General features: G+C 37.4%; 1 protein-coding gene across 2 annotated transcripts in view; it reads right to left on the bottom strand.

The window, feature by feature from the left end:
* NRG3 (neuregulin 3) overlaps positions 1–17074 on the bottom strand; it is a 404839-nt gene that overhangs the window by 14766 nt on the left and 372999 nt on the right. For both annotated transcript variants that reach the window (XM_080596380.1, XM_080596381.1), the window contains exons 7-8: positions 9362–9489; positions 410–580 (exon numbers count right to left, since the gene is read on the bottom strand). In XM_080596380.1, coding sequence (XP_080452506.1) covers positions 410–580; positions 9362–9489 — 299 coding nt within the window. The remainder of the gene's footprint in view (positions 1–409; positions 581–9361; positions 9490–17074) is intronic.

Raw genomic sequence — 17074 nt, 5'->3', positions numbered from 1 at the left:
AGCGAACACACGATCTACAAAGATTTAGTTAAAAAACATGAAAGTTGGCCTTCTGAATTATTTCCTCTTATTTGTCCAGCACTGATGGAAGAAGGTGCTGTGCAAAAGTTACTAGAACTACTTTTCCAAGCAGTACTGTGGAGTACAGTGTTGCCAGTCACTTAGAGCTGGTGCTGATCACAACTCCTACATGCTTTGAAAGGCTAAGGAAGAGCAGCCAGCCAGGTGAAAGCACATTACCCTCCAGAGAGCCAGCCAGTATGTGAAAAATATTTGTCTGCTTTCAGCACTATGAACCCTGGACCCAAAGTACACTACAACAAAGCTGGAAGGACCAAATGGCTAAGCATGTTAACTACCTAAAGCATTCACTAACAAACTACCTCACTATGGTTATTTTATTACTTACCCATGACAAGGCATTGTGTCCTGGTCTGTGATCCTTGACTCTTCTAGCTGTTGATATGCTGGTCCTGTAATTCCATTGAACCTACCCCGAGGTAAGGGAGGAGTCCTCCGAAAGGCATTTCTATGTAGCATCCCACTTTTTTGTCCTGGGCTGCAGCATGAAGAGAGACTTCTAGGAACAACATCAAGGGTACAGTAAAAATTATCACAGCAAAAGCGTAAACTTCTGCAAAGTAAAGATTCAGAATTAATAATGCATGGATTACGGTTTTTATAAACTTTGCAGTGACAGTCTACGATGTCAGCAGAAATTCTCTAAGGAAATCTACTGCTATAATCCACAGCTAGCTGCTGTTTACGCCATATCTAATAGATCACAACCCTTCTAGGAATGAAAGTAATTGACTGGTATATTAAATGTTTTCTCATATTTGATGAAGGATGTGGTTTTTTTTTTCTTTTTTCTTTTTTTCTCCATGCTGTGTACCATAATCCTGGTATAAGGAGTTGAACCCTCAGACAGCGAAAATAAACAGCAGAGCTTCATCATACCTAGAGCTGAACTCAAAATCAGATCTTAAATTTAAAGCCCATTATGTCACCTATCAGCCTAGGGGTCCTGCTTGCTGATACAACAACATTAAATTGGAAAAAATATATTAATGAAGCTTCTGAACTCCAGCTTGAAGAAACTATATACAATGCAAGTTTCCTCCATTTTGGCACGATTTCTTTTGATATTGTTTTATTATTTTATATACATTGATATATGTTTGCAATATATACATCGATTTTCTTGTTTGTACATATATTGACAAATACAGAGATATTTCTTTATGTGATATCAAATATAAACTGTAATCTGATAAAGTAATAGTTTTCTACTTATTTTTAGAAAATTGCTTTTGTAAGCAACATTTTTATAGCGTTTTGGAAGAAGAATGATTTTTTCCATGTCATACAGGAATTAAAAGGTGTCTAGAATCCACATAGCTGTGTTATATTAACCATAAATCCAGCTGTTTCTAATGGAAAAATAAAGGAACACACAATTATGTCAAAACATAACCTATTTATACTGTTAACAGGTCACAGCACTGCACAGCATGACTAGCTATTCATTTTCCAGCTACTCCCTCTTTCTCTTGACTGGGCCACTCTTCTCCTCCTCTTCTCTGGGTCTTCTCCTCTCCCCAGTCTCAGAAATGTGTATTATCTAAGACCCTGTCACATTCTTAATGATGTTTTAGTAGAGGTTTCATAGATGCATTGTAAGAATTATTATCCTTGGTTAGGTGAATAATTTTAACTTCTGACACTGTTCAGCTATGCAAAAGACTTTTCCTATATTTACCTCTCCTATTATAACATGACTTAATAGCAATCTGCATTTTATACCTAGTGGAAACATTATTTATAGTTAGGGTCATATCTACTCCCAAAGCAATTCTTGCTTGGATTAACCATCTTGGACAAATTCTCTTGGAACATACATTTTTGTTAAAACATAACCTTTATCCTCAAAGTCAAAATGTAAGAAAGAAACCCAACAGGCTCTACTTGAACTACCCACGTTTGATTATGGTCTCTATTCTGTTCTCATTAGGCTTATACTTTCTTGGTGTTTTTTAACTGAAAAGATCAATAACCCATAGCAATAGCACTCCCTCTAGGATTTTTGATGCTTCCTTACATAGATTTTTCCTTAGCTATTATGAAGGCTGCAAAAAAATTTGAAACAAAAAAACACGTTGGACTGAAGTACTGGCTTTTCAATTTGGAAGGCTGGGTTCAAACTGTGAGATACAGTTCCTACTCTGTAAAATAACATTACCACATCATAAAACAATTGACAATTTCTGCTCAGGAAACAGATTATTAGATCAGGGAGTCTTAAAATATGCAGCTGAATGAATAATTCACAAAGGCTAATGAAATTTAGTTGGTTTTTTTTTGTATTATTATTGATTGCAGTATATTCATCAATGTACTAGGAAAGTCAACAACCTGATTATAACTTAACAAACTTTGGACTGATTGCAGATACTTGAAACTAGAAAGGCATTGTTAAATTGTGGTTGGTTTGATGCTCTTGTGCATCTTCCCTGCTGCTGGATGAGAGCATATGGTCTCTCATCTGAAAACATGCACGTGCAAATTCATGTACATGCTGTGTCTGTAATAGACGTAATTGCAACACATACATGTACGCCTGAGATAATTTGTATAATCTGCAGCAAAGATGCATCTAAACTTCTAAAACATCTAAACATCTAAACCTATCTAGACTTCCATCAGCTTGCACTGAAACTCATCTTGCGCGCTCTGCTGCCACATTCTCCATCCCACTAAAGCAGCAATCATCGGTTGGGCTGCAATCATCTGGCACAGGCCAGCATCTTCTTGCAACCACAGCAGCTGCAGCACCGACAAGCCTTGAGTGACCAAATTGTTGCTAATGTTAAATTCTCACTCAGGCTTCCAGCGTTTCTGACTGAAAAAAGGAGGTGAAAATGAACACAAATCATTTGTAGGCACGGCCAAGGCAAACTTACTATGAAATACTATGAAATACTGGGAAATGTTTACAGACTGCAGCTGCAAGCTGCAGAACATATACTGCAGGTCATTTCTTGAAGCACCAAAACCTAGGATAGTAAGAATCTGTGTTAAAAGTTCTATGAAAATGTGACTCCTTTTTCCCCAAACTGTCCAACTGTGCTACGAGTACTCTTCCTCCAATAACTCTAATACAGTCTCTCTCATGCTTCTGCTCTATTGCTCAATGTGAAGCCTTCCCCTCTCTGAGGCAAACAAGATCTTTCCAATTTTTCCAGGTAGTTTACCCTTCTTTAGTCATCATTATAGTTTCATCCCTGCTCTGTACTCCAGTCTACCTACATAAGAGAGACCAGTCTGTGAAACTGAGCTGTTCAACAATGCAGACCAATAAGGAAAGCTGTAGCAGATATGTCTCCAAAATTTATTAATTGATTACTCAAGAATAACAAAAATCAGAATAGGTTTGAAATGGTTCACAAGTAATTCATAAACTTGGGAGAAATTTAGTTCTCATGAATTAATGGTTTGAAACAAAATTGTTTTGTGTGAAATTTTCTTTGAGTAAAGCTACTGAGTTAAAACAAAGACTGTCTCAGAAAGTGGACTGTTCTCTTCTCAAGGCACATAGGCAACTCCCAAGTGTGTTAGCTGTTCACGAAGAGGAGACAACTTGTCGTGAATTTACAATAACTCTGGGAATCATCCTGTACTATTTTTTAGTTAATTAGTAAACAAAATTGATTATACATCTCATTATGAACACATTCAAAAGCACCTTTCTTAACAGGAACATGAAAAGCATTAACAAGAGGAGCACAATTAAAATGTTAAAACTTTAGATGGGAATCCCTTCTTATTTAATAAGGACAATGGAGCTACAGAAACATTGCTTAAAACAATGTCTATCTTTATTTTATTTATTCTTTCCTTTTCCTTTTTTTTTTCCTGCCTCTTCAGTCTTGTTTTACCTTGTGATGACAGCACTGTCACATCATTTTGATTCCCATCAACCTCTTCCTTGTTACATCTTGTATTCCTTCTATGTCTCTGCCTTCACATTTTCCCTATGTTCTCAAGATGCCCCCTGGTGTCCCGCTCTGAATTAGATATCCAAGAGAAAGATGCTAAAAAAGATGCTAAAAACATTGAAATGTTCCCTCTTCCCTTTTCGTGTTTTTTTTTTTTTTTTTTTTTTAACCAGCTCATCTACACGCTTGCTGTTTTGGTGGTTTTGTTTTAAAAAACTTTGTTAAGCTGTGATACATGAAGAGAAATATGCAAAGCAGAGGAAGGAAGGGAAGTTCTAAAACTGACTGTAAATACCCTGGCTCTGTACCTGCAAAAACTATACAGAGAGGTATATTATATTACATACAATATTCTGTACTGATAACAAGATGCAAACATTGCTGTCTAGGGCTGAAAGCTGTGCTGTTTGCCCTTCCAAGACAGGAACAGTAAATGTATACCCCAATGACAGAGCTAGCTGTCACATGAACAGCATTTTCTGATACTCCCCGGGAGCCACATTTTTAGGCTAAATACACTATCTATAGCTAACATTTGTTCAGATCCACTATCTATACAGACTTTCAACCAGTTTTCCATTTTAATAAAAAGGATCTGTTCCACCTGAGAACATAAGCATCTCTCAATAAATACCATGTGGCAGCATAATACTGTATCATGAAGTCCTTTTGGCAGACTGCTAACAAGAACGAGATGACAGAAAAAGAGTGAGTTTGTACTGGAGTCTGCGTTACAGAAAGCCCCCAAAGAAGAAAGTTAACATCACTTTGTAACCTCAACAAATCTGTATGTGATTAAAGTAATACTAAGAATGTATGGAGATTATTATGCCAAAAAGCTGTGACATAAGCAAACTGAGAACTTTTATCAGTGTTATATCTTTTTATTTTATTTTATTTTATTTTTATCTTGGTAACATCCTATATTCCAAGCATTTCATAGAATAGCTTGGGTTGGAAGGGACCTTAAAGCTCATCTAGTTCCAAGCCCCCTGCCACGGGCAGGATGCCACGCATTAGATCAGGTTGCCCAGGGCCTCATCCAACCTGGTTTTAGCTAATCGTGTAACAAGACACCAGAGACTACTTTAGGAAAACATCTAATCTACACATATTTTTCATTGTACCACCATAGTGCTTCATTTTCAATACGTCTTTTACTTCTCCTTATGCTTTCTCTGATGTATTTATAAACAGCTGCCATATACTCTCTTCAGTTTTCATTTACTACACCAAGACAGACTCTCTAATCCTTTCTATGGAACACAGATATTCATTCCTCATCTTATTGTATTAGCTCATCAAGCAATTTGAGCCCATACTAATCAGGAGGCCATTTTAAATACACACAATAATACCGGTGTGTTCATGCTATATTGTACACATGCTATATTGTATACATTCTATACATGCTCATGGTGTGTATACGTGCTATATTCAAATGCAGTGATAAAAGTGTCTCATGAAGTAGTTTTAAAATTTCTGACTTTCTGATGGAAATGCCTTAACTAATACTTCCTCCCACCCCATTTACCTTTTAACCTGTGTCACTTTGTGACTTGTTTATCCTTTCACCAAGTAGCACAAACTGAACCTTTTCTTCCCCATTTGTTTGTCAATATATAGGAGAAAATTTTGTTATTAGTTCCCAAATGCCTGACCTTGTATTTAGTACTGCAGAGTTTTGATCTATCTGCATTACTCCACTCTTTAAGGCTATTTGATTTATTTTTTACCTCATATCTAGATCCTTATCTACATTTACCCTAAGTTTTAAGTAATTTCTTCAGTATGTTCTCACTGAAGGGCATTGATTTCTGCATTTTATTTCCATTTTGACTGTCAATAATGTCTATTTTCATATGTTTTATTCTACTGCTGTTCTACCATTGTCCTCAAACAATCATCCTAACTGAAAAATGAAATACATTCATCCAGAATTTCCCTAACTGCTTCATATATAATCTCTGTCCCACCATCAGCTTTGCTTCTTTCTGTCTAGTACTCATACAGCAAGAACACTTAATTACTTGCTTTCAGAATCACCAGTAATCGTGAAATCTCAGTGCTTTCTGGAAATGTTCACTTCAAGCATGACCTATTGTTCTCTGTGATATTTTGTTTCTCTGCCTACACCCTCATCTCTTTACGCCATTTTTTTAAAAGTAAACTTTTCCAGAAAACTGTATTTTTTAAAAAAAATTTTTTTGGGGGGGTGGGGGGGGGAGTACCAGATTCTTTATACTTTCTCCCTTCTCAGGCTTCCTTGGTTGCATTAGTTTATCAGTATTTGTTCTTTTTAACCCAATAACTTTATTTACATAATAGCTTAGATTTACCATTTCATTTAATGTAAACTAAATCAATTATACTGAGAGCATAAAGAGTAAAATGCTTGCTAAGACTAAAACATGGCTTTAGCGTGGTTTTTATGGAGTTAAAAATTCACCGAAAACGCAACCACAAATTATTTTAAAATTTGGAGTAAATTTATTGTATTTTGGTGCCTTTGCAAGACAATACAACTGCTTTAAATTGAAAGCCTCTGCATTTGGCTTTCATCAAAGCATTCTCTGAAATGAATCCCTCTAAAATCAATGACGAATGAATCAAAGAAGGAAAGTCAGTATGACTAATTACCAAGAAAACTGCTACTCAAAGGGATCACACATCGGTCCCATAGTTAACAAAACCGTAATTTGTTTCTATCGGTTAGATACAAAGACAGCAGGGGTTTTTCTTACTAAAACCAACAGATGACCTGAGATGAAATTCTGAGCATACTGAGTAAGTTTACTCATTAAACATACTTGTTATTTTCCAGTTCTAGGAGTATTATGGATTGTTTTACATATGTAAACAGATGGTGTAAAATTCTTCTACAATATTAACAGTGCATAAGACAGAAGAAATATTTTTGGAGTAAGATTCAGTGGTGATTCAAATCTTTCATCTCTATTGCAATTCCTTGCATGCAACTGAGGTTGGCAGAGTGAGAAAATTGTTATTATCTAGTAATCTGAGTGAAATAACCAGATGATCTCTGCCAGTCAAATTTCAGCAACCCAGGATGATTTCCTACCTTGATAGTCTTACTGCTAGGCCAAAATTGTATTGGTTTTAGAAACTGTGAACAGACAGCTACTGATTTAAGAAATAATCACCCATCATTAATGCCCTTGGAAGCACCAAGAGAAAAAACAGTTCTAGTCGTGGAACAAAATACTTCCATAGTGAGCAGAAATAGAGCAGTAATAGCTTAACAATAGCGTAAAATAGAGAACCTGCAGAGCTGCTATAATTTTTCCAGGCTCATGTCACATTTTGAAGAAAAGATACCACATTTGCTCTATTTTCCTCTAATTGTCCATCTTAGGGAGACCTAAGAATTTCAGCTAGTATCACTTCAACCCTATGTCACTGCTTAGTTTAGACCAAACACCTCAATGGAATGAAATGAAGGGATGGTTAGGACAAAATGTATCTCAGTGAAGAAAAAAAAAAAAAGAAAAAAAAAGTTTAACCACTTAGCCTTATTTGAATATAGAAATAAGTGCTAATTGTACCTAGACTGTGATTTATTAGATGGACATCACAAAAATGAAATGGAGGGGGAAAAAAAGCTATTTTATACTGAACAGTAATTAGAAACTAAAGAAACTGAATAACTTAGGAAGCTGTCACATGATGCATAATCAAAGATAGCCTTACAAGTCAGTGACATGTTGAAGTCTGCTGCATGTTTTATAAAGTGAGGCCCTTGTATAATAAATCTTAAGTTATAAAACTACAAAAAGAATACTTTATAAATCAAGTTAGTGATTCCACATCTTAAAAACGGTTCTGAAGAAAAGACTCTTAATTTAGTCCAGTGCTTGATATCTGGAAGTATAAAAATATATATTTTTTCCCTCAGTAAACAGATTTTGGTGCGCAAAGGTGTTAAAATAAGTACTTTGGAATTCTGCATTAATTCACTGTAAATTCTGCGTGACTTATTCTTTATTTTCCCTATGGAAAACGGAGTCCAGAGTCATTCAGCTTTCATTTTAAGAGATAGTCATAAACAAGAAATATTTTTAGTCCTTATTTCCACATTTTTAAGCTTAATAATGTAGTAACATAGCACCTACATAATTTCAAGTTTGAGTGTTGCAATCATGTTATTAAAGGTAAGTAAATGTCACTGTCTTTTCTCTAAACTTCACCTTTTGACTAAATTGAGATAACAAGTCACCCCAAAGCTTCAAGTGGAAAGCATTCTGACAATAGTTACAGATTTCCTCTAATGCTCAGTAAAATTATTAGTCCTGTATTAAAAATCCGTGTGGAATGAGTAAGAAGCCCTAATAAGTGGACCTGACATGACAGTTGGTATTACTTTTCATGCCAAATTAAAGGCTTCAGTAAGATAAATGTAGGTAGGGCCCAAATATCCCTTCCTGGTTTATATGGTGCATTTTGGTAGGTTTTTTGTTTCTTCTCTTTTCATTCAAAATGACTGGGAGGTTGCAATGAAAGTGCCCTCTCGGCTTTACACCAGATGCCAGTTAGATTACTACTCATGCAATCCGAGACTATTTTTTAGTAACCTTAAAATGTTGTCCTTAATTAAAAATTAATAAATCCTTCCTTTCAGATTACCTAGCAAAAAAAATTCTGATCTCATTTTTCTCAGCCTTCTTTCTGTCTCAGTCTAATGTCTGAAACACATCATTGTTACGATTCCCCCAACAATACTGCTTATACCAATCACAAGCTTGGTTTCTAGTCCTGTAATGAAGCATCTGCACTCTTTTTCACACAGAAAGGCTAAAAGTAGAATTCTAACCCAAATGCCACCCAGTGATGGTTGACCTTCTTCTACTTTTACTACTGGAAAAACCGTGCATCCAAACTTTTTAAGGACTAGTTTTCAAAAGTCACCATATGTTCACAAATAAGTCATTATTAATTTCAAGTACTATTTGTTTAAAGAAACAGTGAGAAAGGCTGGAAGTTTGCAAGCATGCCTTTCTTTGGAGAATAAGTCATTAACTTCAGGAACATTGAGCAGAAAAGTATTGTTTTTAATGGTTTCTCAAACTACCATTTCATTTGGTGATCTGTCTCTATAGGTGGGATGGTGTCTTTTAATGCTTCCTCTAGGACTTTTGCAAAATGTAGTTGGTGAGCACTGTTAATGCCTTTTATGTCCACAGATAAGAAAATGCTTGGACATCTGCTTAATGAATAGGCTGAGGCTCTGTTAGTATCGTACGGTTCCGCACATCTCCCAGTCCCGGAGCACAATAATCCTGTCTGTGTATCACCAGTTCAGCAACATCTCTCGGCAGCCTGCCATCAGACAGCCATTTGCTTACCTATGTTGCTTGACGGGCTGGGTTCCTCTGTCAGGAGACAAGGCCTCTGGGAAAGACTGAGGGCCTGAAAAGCTAGACTCCATAACTTTGTCCAGAACAGGCCCAGGATGCCTATCTGGTTTTGAGTACTGTGGCACAGAGAACAAAATTAATTAATACATGAAAAGCAAAATACATCATTGATGTTATTCAGTCAGAACTGAAATTGGTTAGAAGTGCTAAAATGCATTTTTAAATTAAAATCAGGCACTGCATATAATCCATTAGCTATTTACATAAGTGAAGAGCACAAAAACTTGTTATCCCCATTATCTTCTACACATCAGAATACTGATATCTGCATTGGTAGCAAAATTACTGACTAATCTTCCCACAATGACAGGGAAGACTGATCCCTTTGAATAAAAGCCTACTTTTGTGTCTGTCCATGCAAGGACTGAGATCACAAAACACATCTCAGAGGATGTTCTGCACCTCCTTTGGTGATTTCAGTCAAACACTGCTTTCATCAATATGCATAACCATGAAAACCAAACCGAAACAGCTTTTGTATCATCAGATAAGTAAGAAAAACATTTGAATCCTATCTGTAGCACCAGACATCCCTTTTGGACAAATCTGCACCTGAAACTTTTGACCTGGGAGTATCTGTGCTAGTAATATCAGTGTAAACATAATTCTTCTTGTGACAGTTGTAGGCGTAGGGCAATCTCCGGGCACGCAGGGAGACGCAAAGGTCTGTAAAGCAGACACTGGACATGAACAAGAATGGATTTTCTTCTTCCTGCTTTGTGATTCAACTGGAAATTCAGCAAAAATTGTGTCTCTGATCCTGAATAGAGCCAAGAAGTCAAAGTATAAGAAAGCTGCATCTTGGCTTGAAAGAAAAATCAGTGTTGTTCATGGTTACTGGGCAGTATCTCAGAGATATGAGTGGTTAACCCACGTTTCCACAGAGGTATGGAAAATATTGCACTTTGCAGATTTTTTATGCTGTATTGTGATGACCTGCAGTAAACCTAATTGGTCTATTTTTCTTTAATCCATTTCTCTATGCATTGCATTTGTATTTTTAGTACTAGATATTTGTTATCTTTACAATAAACTGGTACTGTGGATGCTATTACATGACTAAATATTTCAAAAAGAAAATACAACAAATTAAAAAAACAAAACAAAAAAACAAAACACAGTGGAGAAGATAGTAAGATTTCTGCAACAGCACAGATCTTTTTCATAATGACTTTGTTCAACAAAAGACCAAGGAAGAACTCCTTAAAATACATAATTATTTTCTGATTCCCATTTATTCTTATCTACATTTCCCCCGAGTTCAGCAAAATCATAAAGGAAAGAATGACAAGATTACTCTCTTTTAACTGGGTTAAATGCAGTTTCAGCACATCTACTCAAACTGCTCATGACCAGTTTTTATTGATAAAATAACATCTCCATTTTTTTTCCTCCTAAGCTCCTCTCCCTCTTTCTGTTGTGTTAAATATCCACAGAAACAGGGCCAAAATAACTGCTTACATGCTTTTGAAGATAAAGTGGCAATATGCAAAAAGTTGCTGTGCACAATGTAAACACAACTGAAATAATAAGAGGAAACATATTCCACTCATATTTCTTTCAGCTACTATGATCTTAGTTGTCACTTATAACCATTGTAGATAAAGTATTTAGACAGAAGTATGACTTTTAAGGTGCTCATGTCTGTGAAAGTTTTAAACTTCAATAGTTATTCTGCCAGCTGCAGAACTGACACCGATTTCTGACCTGAATAAATCAATTTGAGCTATGTGAAACATGGGTTGTTAGCACCAGGAAGCTGTTTCTGTTCTTTTTCATGTTTGTTCATGATATTAAATTGAAGGTTCAGATGGCTTATAGGACCATGATTATGAAGTTCAGCATAGAGGGTATGTAGGGATAAGCTATGTCTTTTGCTGCATCCACAGTTAGAGTGGATGTGGGCTGGAGGGATCGCATACAGAGTCTTTCCTCCTCACAGCTGAGGAAAAACAGGACCCCACATGAGCTGGTTCTGACTAGCAAACAGCCCCAGACACCCAACACCCACCACTGCCCAGGTACAGGTGCTTCTTTCCTGCTAACCATTTCATTTATTCAATTTTCAGAAACACCACTTATCAATTACCACAACAGCCATAATGTTGATTACAATGATAAGGTCAATCACAATTTGAACTGAGGGTGCAAATATACGGAGAATTTGAGCAATCAACGTAATTGAATTTATTTGGACGTATCACACATCATACATAGACTTAAACACACTTGGGTTTACTCTTCTTTAGTTTAACTGTAAGTGCCACATCCCTTCTCTGAGACCACCCCTGGAGGAAAACATCTTCAGGTTTCTGGGAGAAGTCTACAGCAGCAGAGGAGTCATTGCTCCCAGAAGCGGGCAGGGGATCGCTACCCATCTGTATGCCAGCAGAGCCTGTCCTGCTGCTCCCACAGCCCAGTTCTCACCCAGGCTGCCCATCCTGAGCTGCCAAGCACACAGCCACTGTGGAGGATAAGCTGTGAAACACTTTCAAAGGACAGTTCCAGGAGGTTGGAAGCATCACTGAAAGCTTATCTGTATTATTATTTGTAATGGTTTTATTGTCTTCTTGGTTAATTATTTGTGCTTGTTTGAGCAATTACTGAGAAATGCTGATGCATATGGCTAAATAAATTAAAGAATAATGATAGCATTTAAAAATAAACCATTTTGCAAATTTTCAATTTTTCACGGTTTCATGGAGAAAATCATCTGTTATGTACAATTACTCAAACTCTTTGACAGTAAAATTCCAGCCCCTGCTAGTTAAAGCTAAACAAGTCTGCAACAACAGCCTGTGCAGGGAAGCAAGAAATCAGCCTCTGCCTCTGACCAGCTGTACCACTGTGAGCACATCATTTCCCTGCTCTACATCTTGGACTATTCTTTCTAAAATTTAGGATCCATGGGTGACAAATGCCACCGGTGCTACATAATAGCTAGACACTGTTGTCCTAGGCTTATGCAAAACAAAACAAGCTCCCCTCCTTGATCTCTTCCTCCTTGATTTTCCCTCCAATAATAATAATAATGTCAACATATGCACACAGCATTGAAAGAGAGGTGATGTGGGGATGCCAATTCAAAAAGGACTGAGAAGGTGCAGGGGGTTCAGCTTTAAATTACGTTCAGAGAGCATTCCTCAGAGAGGTGAAGAGCCTTTTCTAGAAGGGCTGGCATTGCAGAACCAACCTGTCAGCTGGAATATTTAACATCCTTACAGCTGTTCCCATATGCTATGTGCTCTGTTGCCAACACTCTATACAGAGGTCAGTAAACTTAAGTTCGTCTGTTTTGACAGTTCTTCTAAAGTTGTCACAGGTTTCTGAAATGGGAAATTTGTTCTTGATCTTTGCTGATAAATCACATCATAACTCAGGCAAAAACACAGTGATTTTTTAAAAAGAGTTAAATGTTTCTGTCTGGTGTTCAACTGATATCAATGGCATTTCTATCATAGTGACTAAAAATATATATATATATATATTTTTACTTTACTATCAACAAAAGGCAACAAGGCACAAAAAAATATTTTGTCCTCTTGCTGTAAGGATATCAGAAACCTGTAGCCAATGATTGCAAGCTATTAGAAACAAGTGTAGTGAAAAGTGAAACCACACGCTACAGCATGAAAAGCATATTAGGCACCTCAGAGGGAAAGTGATGGGGAATTAATAGATCCACTTACTACCATGGGAGAAGGTATTAAAATCCACAAGGGTGAAAAAGGCCATGACAACTCTAAAAATCACAAAAGGAATGGAGGTGTGGCAAATCTGCTGCTCCCTACCTCCCCACCCTACCCCACCCCAGTATTTCAAGCTGGTTGTAACTGATGGAATGGCAGACTCAAACTCCTTGGACACCTACTTCATTTATACTTACATGGTATTATTTAGGTTGTGTGCCAATGCCAGATGTTTGATGCGAATGTGCTTGGAGTAGCTCTCTTTGCTAAGGATGACTATACTGGTAAAAGGTGGCTGGACCTGTTGTCTGGTTCATATTTGGCAGAGGCATAGTGCTCAGGCTGGGTCTGGGTTTAAGTCCCTGACCACTGCAGCAAACCTATTCTCTGTTGCATGCCAGGTGGACCTATTCTTTCCCGACTTTATTACAGTGCTGTATGCTGGCATCATTCATTTAGGATATTTTTAGAGGGTCCAAAAATCAGAATGGTAACCTGTTAGTATTTACCAGAGCTCTTGAAGTACAGTTGCTGCAGAGCTTTAACAGTTTTTATATTTGCTGCTCTTCAGAGACTTTCTGGGAATACTTTCAACAAAAAGAATAATGAACAGGAGTGTAAAGCCAAGTCTATACCTCCGTATAGTAGGGGGCTACCTAAAGCTATAACACCAGATGCTTTATAATTCCTACTCATGGTGCCTGACCTGTAAAATGCTAGGATGTGGCTGTTCTACCTCACTTGTGTTTATTCTGATAATCAGAGAAAAGGAAGGAGAAAAAAATAATTTAAAAAGCAACTTCTTAAATTAAGGGATTTCTAAAATGCCTGGTCATTTTTTTTTCCCCTGAATGTCCTGTTTATTAAATTGAATATCCAATCTGTTATCAGTGTTGGGTCTAACTTTTGGACCATGTATTCTTAATCGAGTAATCGCGATTGTAAAAAACCGTTTAGAGGCAGCGCATTTGATGCATATCCGTGCTAAATATGAACCCATAACCACGAATGAGGATGCTGAAACTCTAACGCTCAGCAGACAGGCATACCAGGAATTAATGAACAAAATAACTAACTAAAAGAAAAAGGAGGCTGTAAGGACCTTGAGGCTCCCTGCCTGTTGCTGTCTCGGACGGAGAGTTGAGAGAACTTGGAGTAAATACTATAACTGCAAAACTGATAACCCACTGTCCTATCTTAAGACAAACCAACATGACCAGTTAAGGAGGGAAAAACACCACATACCAAGCAGAGGAAGACTACTGCCTTCATCCGTGCGACCGCCAGAGGGACCGGAGACGACCCCCTAGCAACAATTGACGCAGCCGCAGTACCAGGAAGGGGGCTACGTAACCCCGGAAGAACTTGGTGATAAAAGGGGACTGTGAAGGGGGGGGGGGGGTTGGATTTTTTTTTTAACAACAATTTTGATACATTTACATAGCTTCTCTCATTTTAAAGATTCAAAATGGGCTTTCAAACTAAATAACTTTTTTTTTTTTTTTTCTGAAGTCCAGTCAAGGTTAAAAGGGAAGAAAGGAATTATGAGGAGAAAAAGTATTTCCCTGAGATTGGTCAAGCTCTTTAAAACCCCAAACCACTTGAAAAACTATCTGCTATATCCTGGGTCTCGAGAACTGTGTAAAACTTCTTCCTAGGGCAACACAGCATTTGAAAAGATCTGTGCACCTATTAGTAAATGTAGCAGCCTCTGAGTCAAAATGTGAAAGCTCTTTCAGAATAGACATCAGAATATTCATCAAGAATAAGGAATGTTATGCAACTATTTTTAGGTCTACGCTAATACAGAGAAGAATAGAAAGCAAGGTGAAAAAAAAAAAGCAAGCATCACCAGGTCCATCATGAATAGGAGGGAGGAAAAAAAAAAGGAGAATCTTTTAGGGAAAGAGAATGATGGCATACAAGCAAGACTGATTATCCATTTTAGAAGAGCACATAGAGTAGGAAAGGCGAAGAATTCCAGGATTTCATAAACCCAAACAACCCCTAACTGGATGACTAACTTCCAGAAAATAACTTTAATTTATTTAAGTTTCTATGTTGGCCCTTGGGAATAAAAAGAACCAAGATTTCCCCCCAAACCCTATGGTGGGGAGCTGCAGGTGGGAACCTCACGGAGATCACATCCAGAGTGACTGTAGCACCTCCTCAGGTTTGAGCCAAGGGAAAGCTCTCCTCCCCTCGCCAGAGCCTGGTCTCCTTCTCAGGCTGCAGATACGCACAGGGCAGATCTCTGGTCTCTGATGGGGAGCCACTCAGACCCATTTCAAAGCTCTTTTCTGCTCTCTCCCTGCCTCCCCTCCCCCCCCCCCTTTTTTTTTCCTCCAATCTGCCAAGTTCTGTAAATATTTAATGAACTGCCTACATGCATTCCTGCACTAAAATCTTTCTAACAATAGAAATCATTATTGTCCTGCACTGTTAGTCTACATGCCGCACAAGGTCATTCTGCATTTCTTCCTTAGTATTTTTGCTCCCCAAAGGAAAATGCGCTAATGGCAAGGATAAAACTGCTCCCTGCTAGCTGCCACAGGAACTAGAAAGCGGTGTTAATTACCAGCACTGAGAATTGCCATCTGAACAGCATTAAAAGCTGAAAAGCAAATTTGGCTGAAAATAATAAAGAATAACAACGGTTTTCAATCTCTAATATTTGGAATCCACAGACTGCTGCTTCAGCCATTATAACTATTGTTATGGCAAAAGAAAAAGGCTTATATAAAGCTTGTTGATGTGTTTGTTGGAAGCTCAGAAGACACCGAGTAGTTCTTTGTGATGTTTGGTTGAAAAAATATTGCACTGAATTACTGACGAAATGCCTGAGAACATATTCTTAGTGCTAACCACGACCTACTTTGTATGTTAGAACGGAAGGATCAAAAAAGCTCTTTACAGCTTTACCTTCTGTTGTCACCATTACAACCTAATAACACTCCCAACAGCTTGTTTTAGGGGCAAGAAGTAAACTATGACTGAATGAAAGTTAAAGAACTGCAGAAGGTGCCCTAAACTGTCATTGTGCTGTTTTAGTGAAATTAGCTGTCTCCTTGAAACAGTGCATTTTTCCTGAATCACAAAACATACAATGACAGCAAGGGTGCTTCTGTGAAACGAAACTGCTTGTGAGCACAAGCAGTGCTCTAACAGCTCTTCTGTCACAGCATGGGGGTTCAGCTTACTCCAACTGGTTAAAAAGGCATTCATTTTATGTAAACCTGGAGCTGAGATATCTGTGGCTAAGTGAGCATGAATGCTCACATTTGTTTATATTATAAAGTATATTCTAATTATTAAAATATATTCTAATTTTGGCCTTGCTATCAAGACCATTATCCACTGTTTTAAATGCTTTGTTCAGGAAAAAAAAACAGGTCAGCATTCATACACATTTAGTGTATGAATGAGGGGAAGAGAACAGCATGCATTGGAAAGGAATTTGCATCAAGGGCTAGATAAATTAGCTGTCTTCAAGTTCCTTGTTTCAAATTCACTTTATGCATTTCATTATCGTGGGATTGTATTAACTTACAAATAACTTTATTGAAAACATGACTAAATACATTTTGAACTCAGTTTGGACAAACTGATCTCTTTCTAGTATCAAAAATCCCTTTATTTAACTCAAGACCCAGCCATCTGCACTGTCTTCCTTAGGCACTAGTTAACCTGTACAAATTTAAGTCCAGATTTTGAATTTTCTCTGAATTAACTGTGACGAGTTTCATGCAGGTTCATTAACATGTTGTACAGGAAAACTCAAAGTCACTCAAGATCAAAGTCCCCCACTTCACCTATAAACCATACTTACGAGCTAAGGTATTCTCCAACAGTAATTTCCAATGCTGGATGCAAAACTAGGGGGCTCAGCATGGTTTATTACACGAACAAAATACCCCAGGGCCCATCAAAATAACTTAAAAAAAATAAATAA

Source organism: Anser brachyrhynchus, assembly GCF_964034855.1.
Source record: "Anser brachyrhynchus genome assembly, chromosome: 6".
NCBI classification, from domain to species: domain Eukaryota; kingdom Metazoa; phylum Chordata; class Aves; order Anseriformes; family Anatidae; genus Anser; species Anser brachyrhynchus.
Note: the sequence above shows the minus strand (reverse complement) of the source record. Positions and strands in the feature narration are given on the sequence as shown.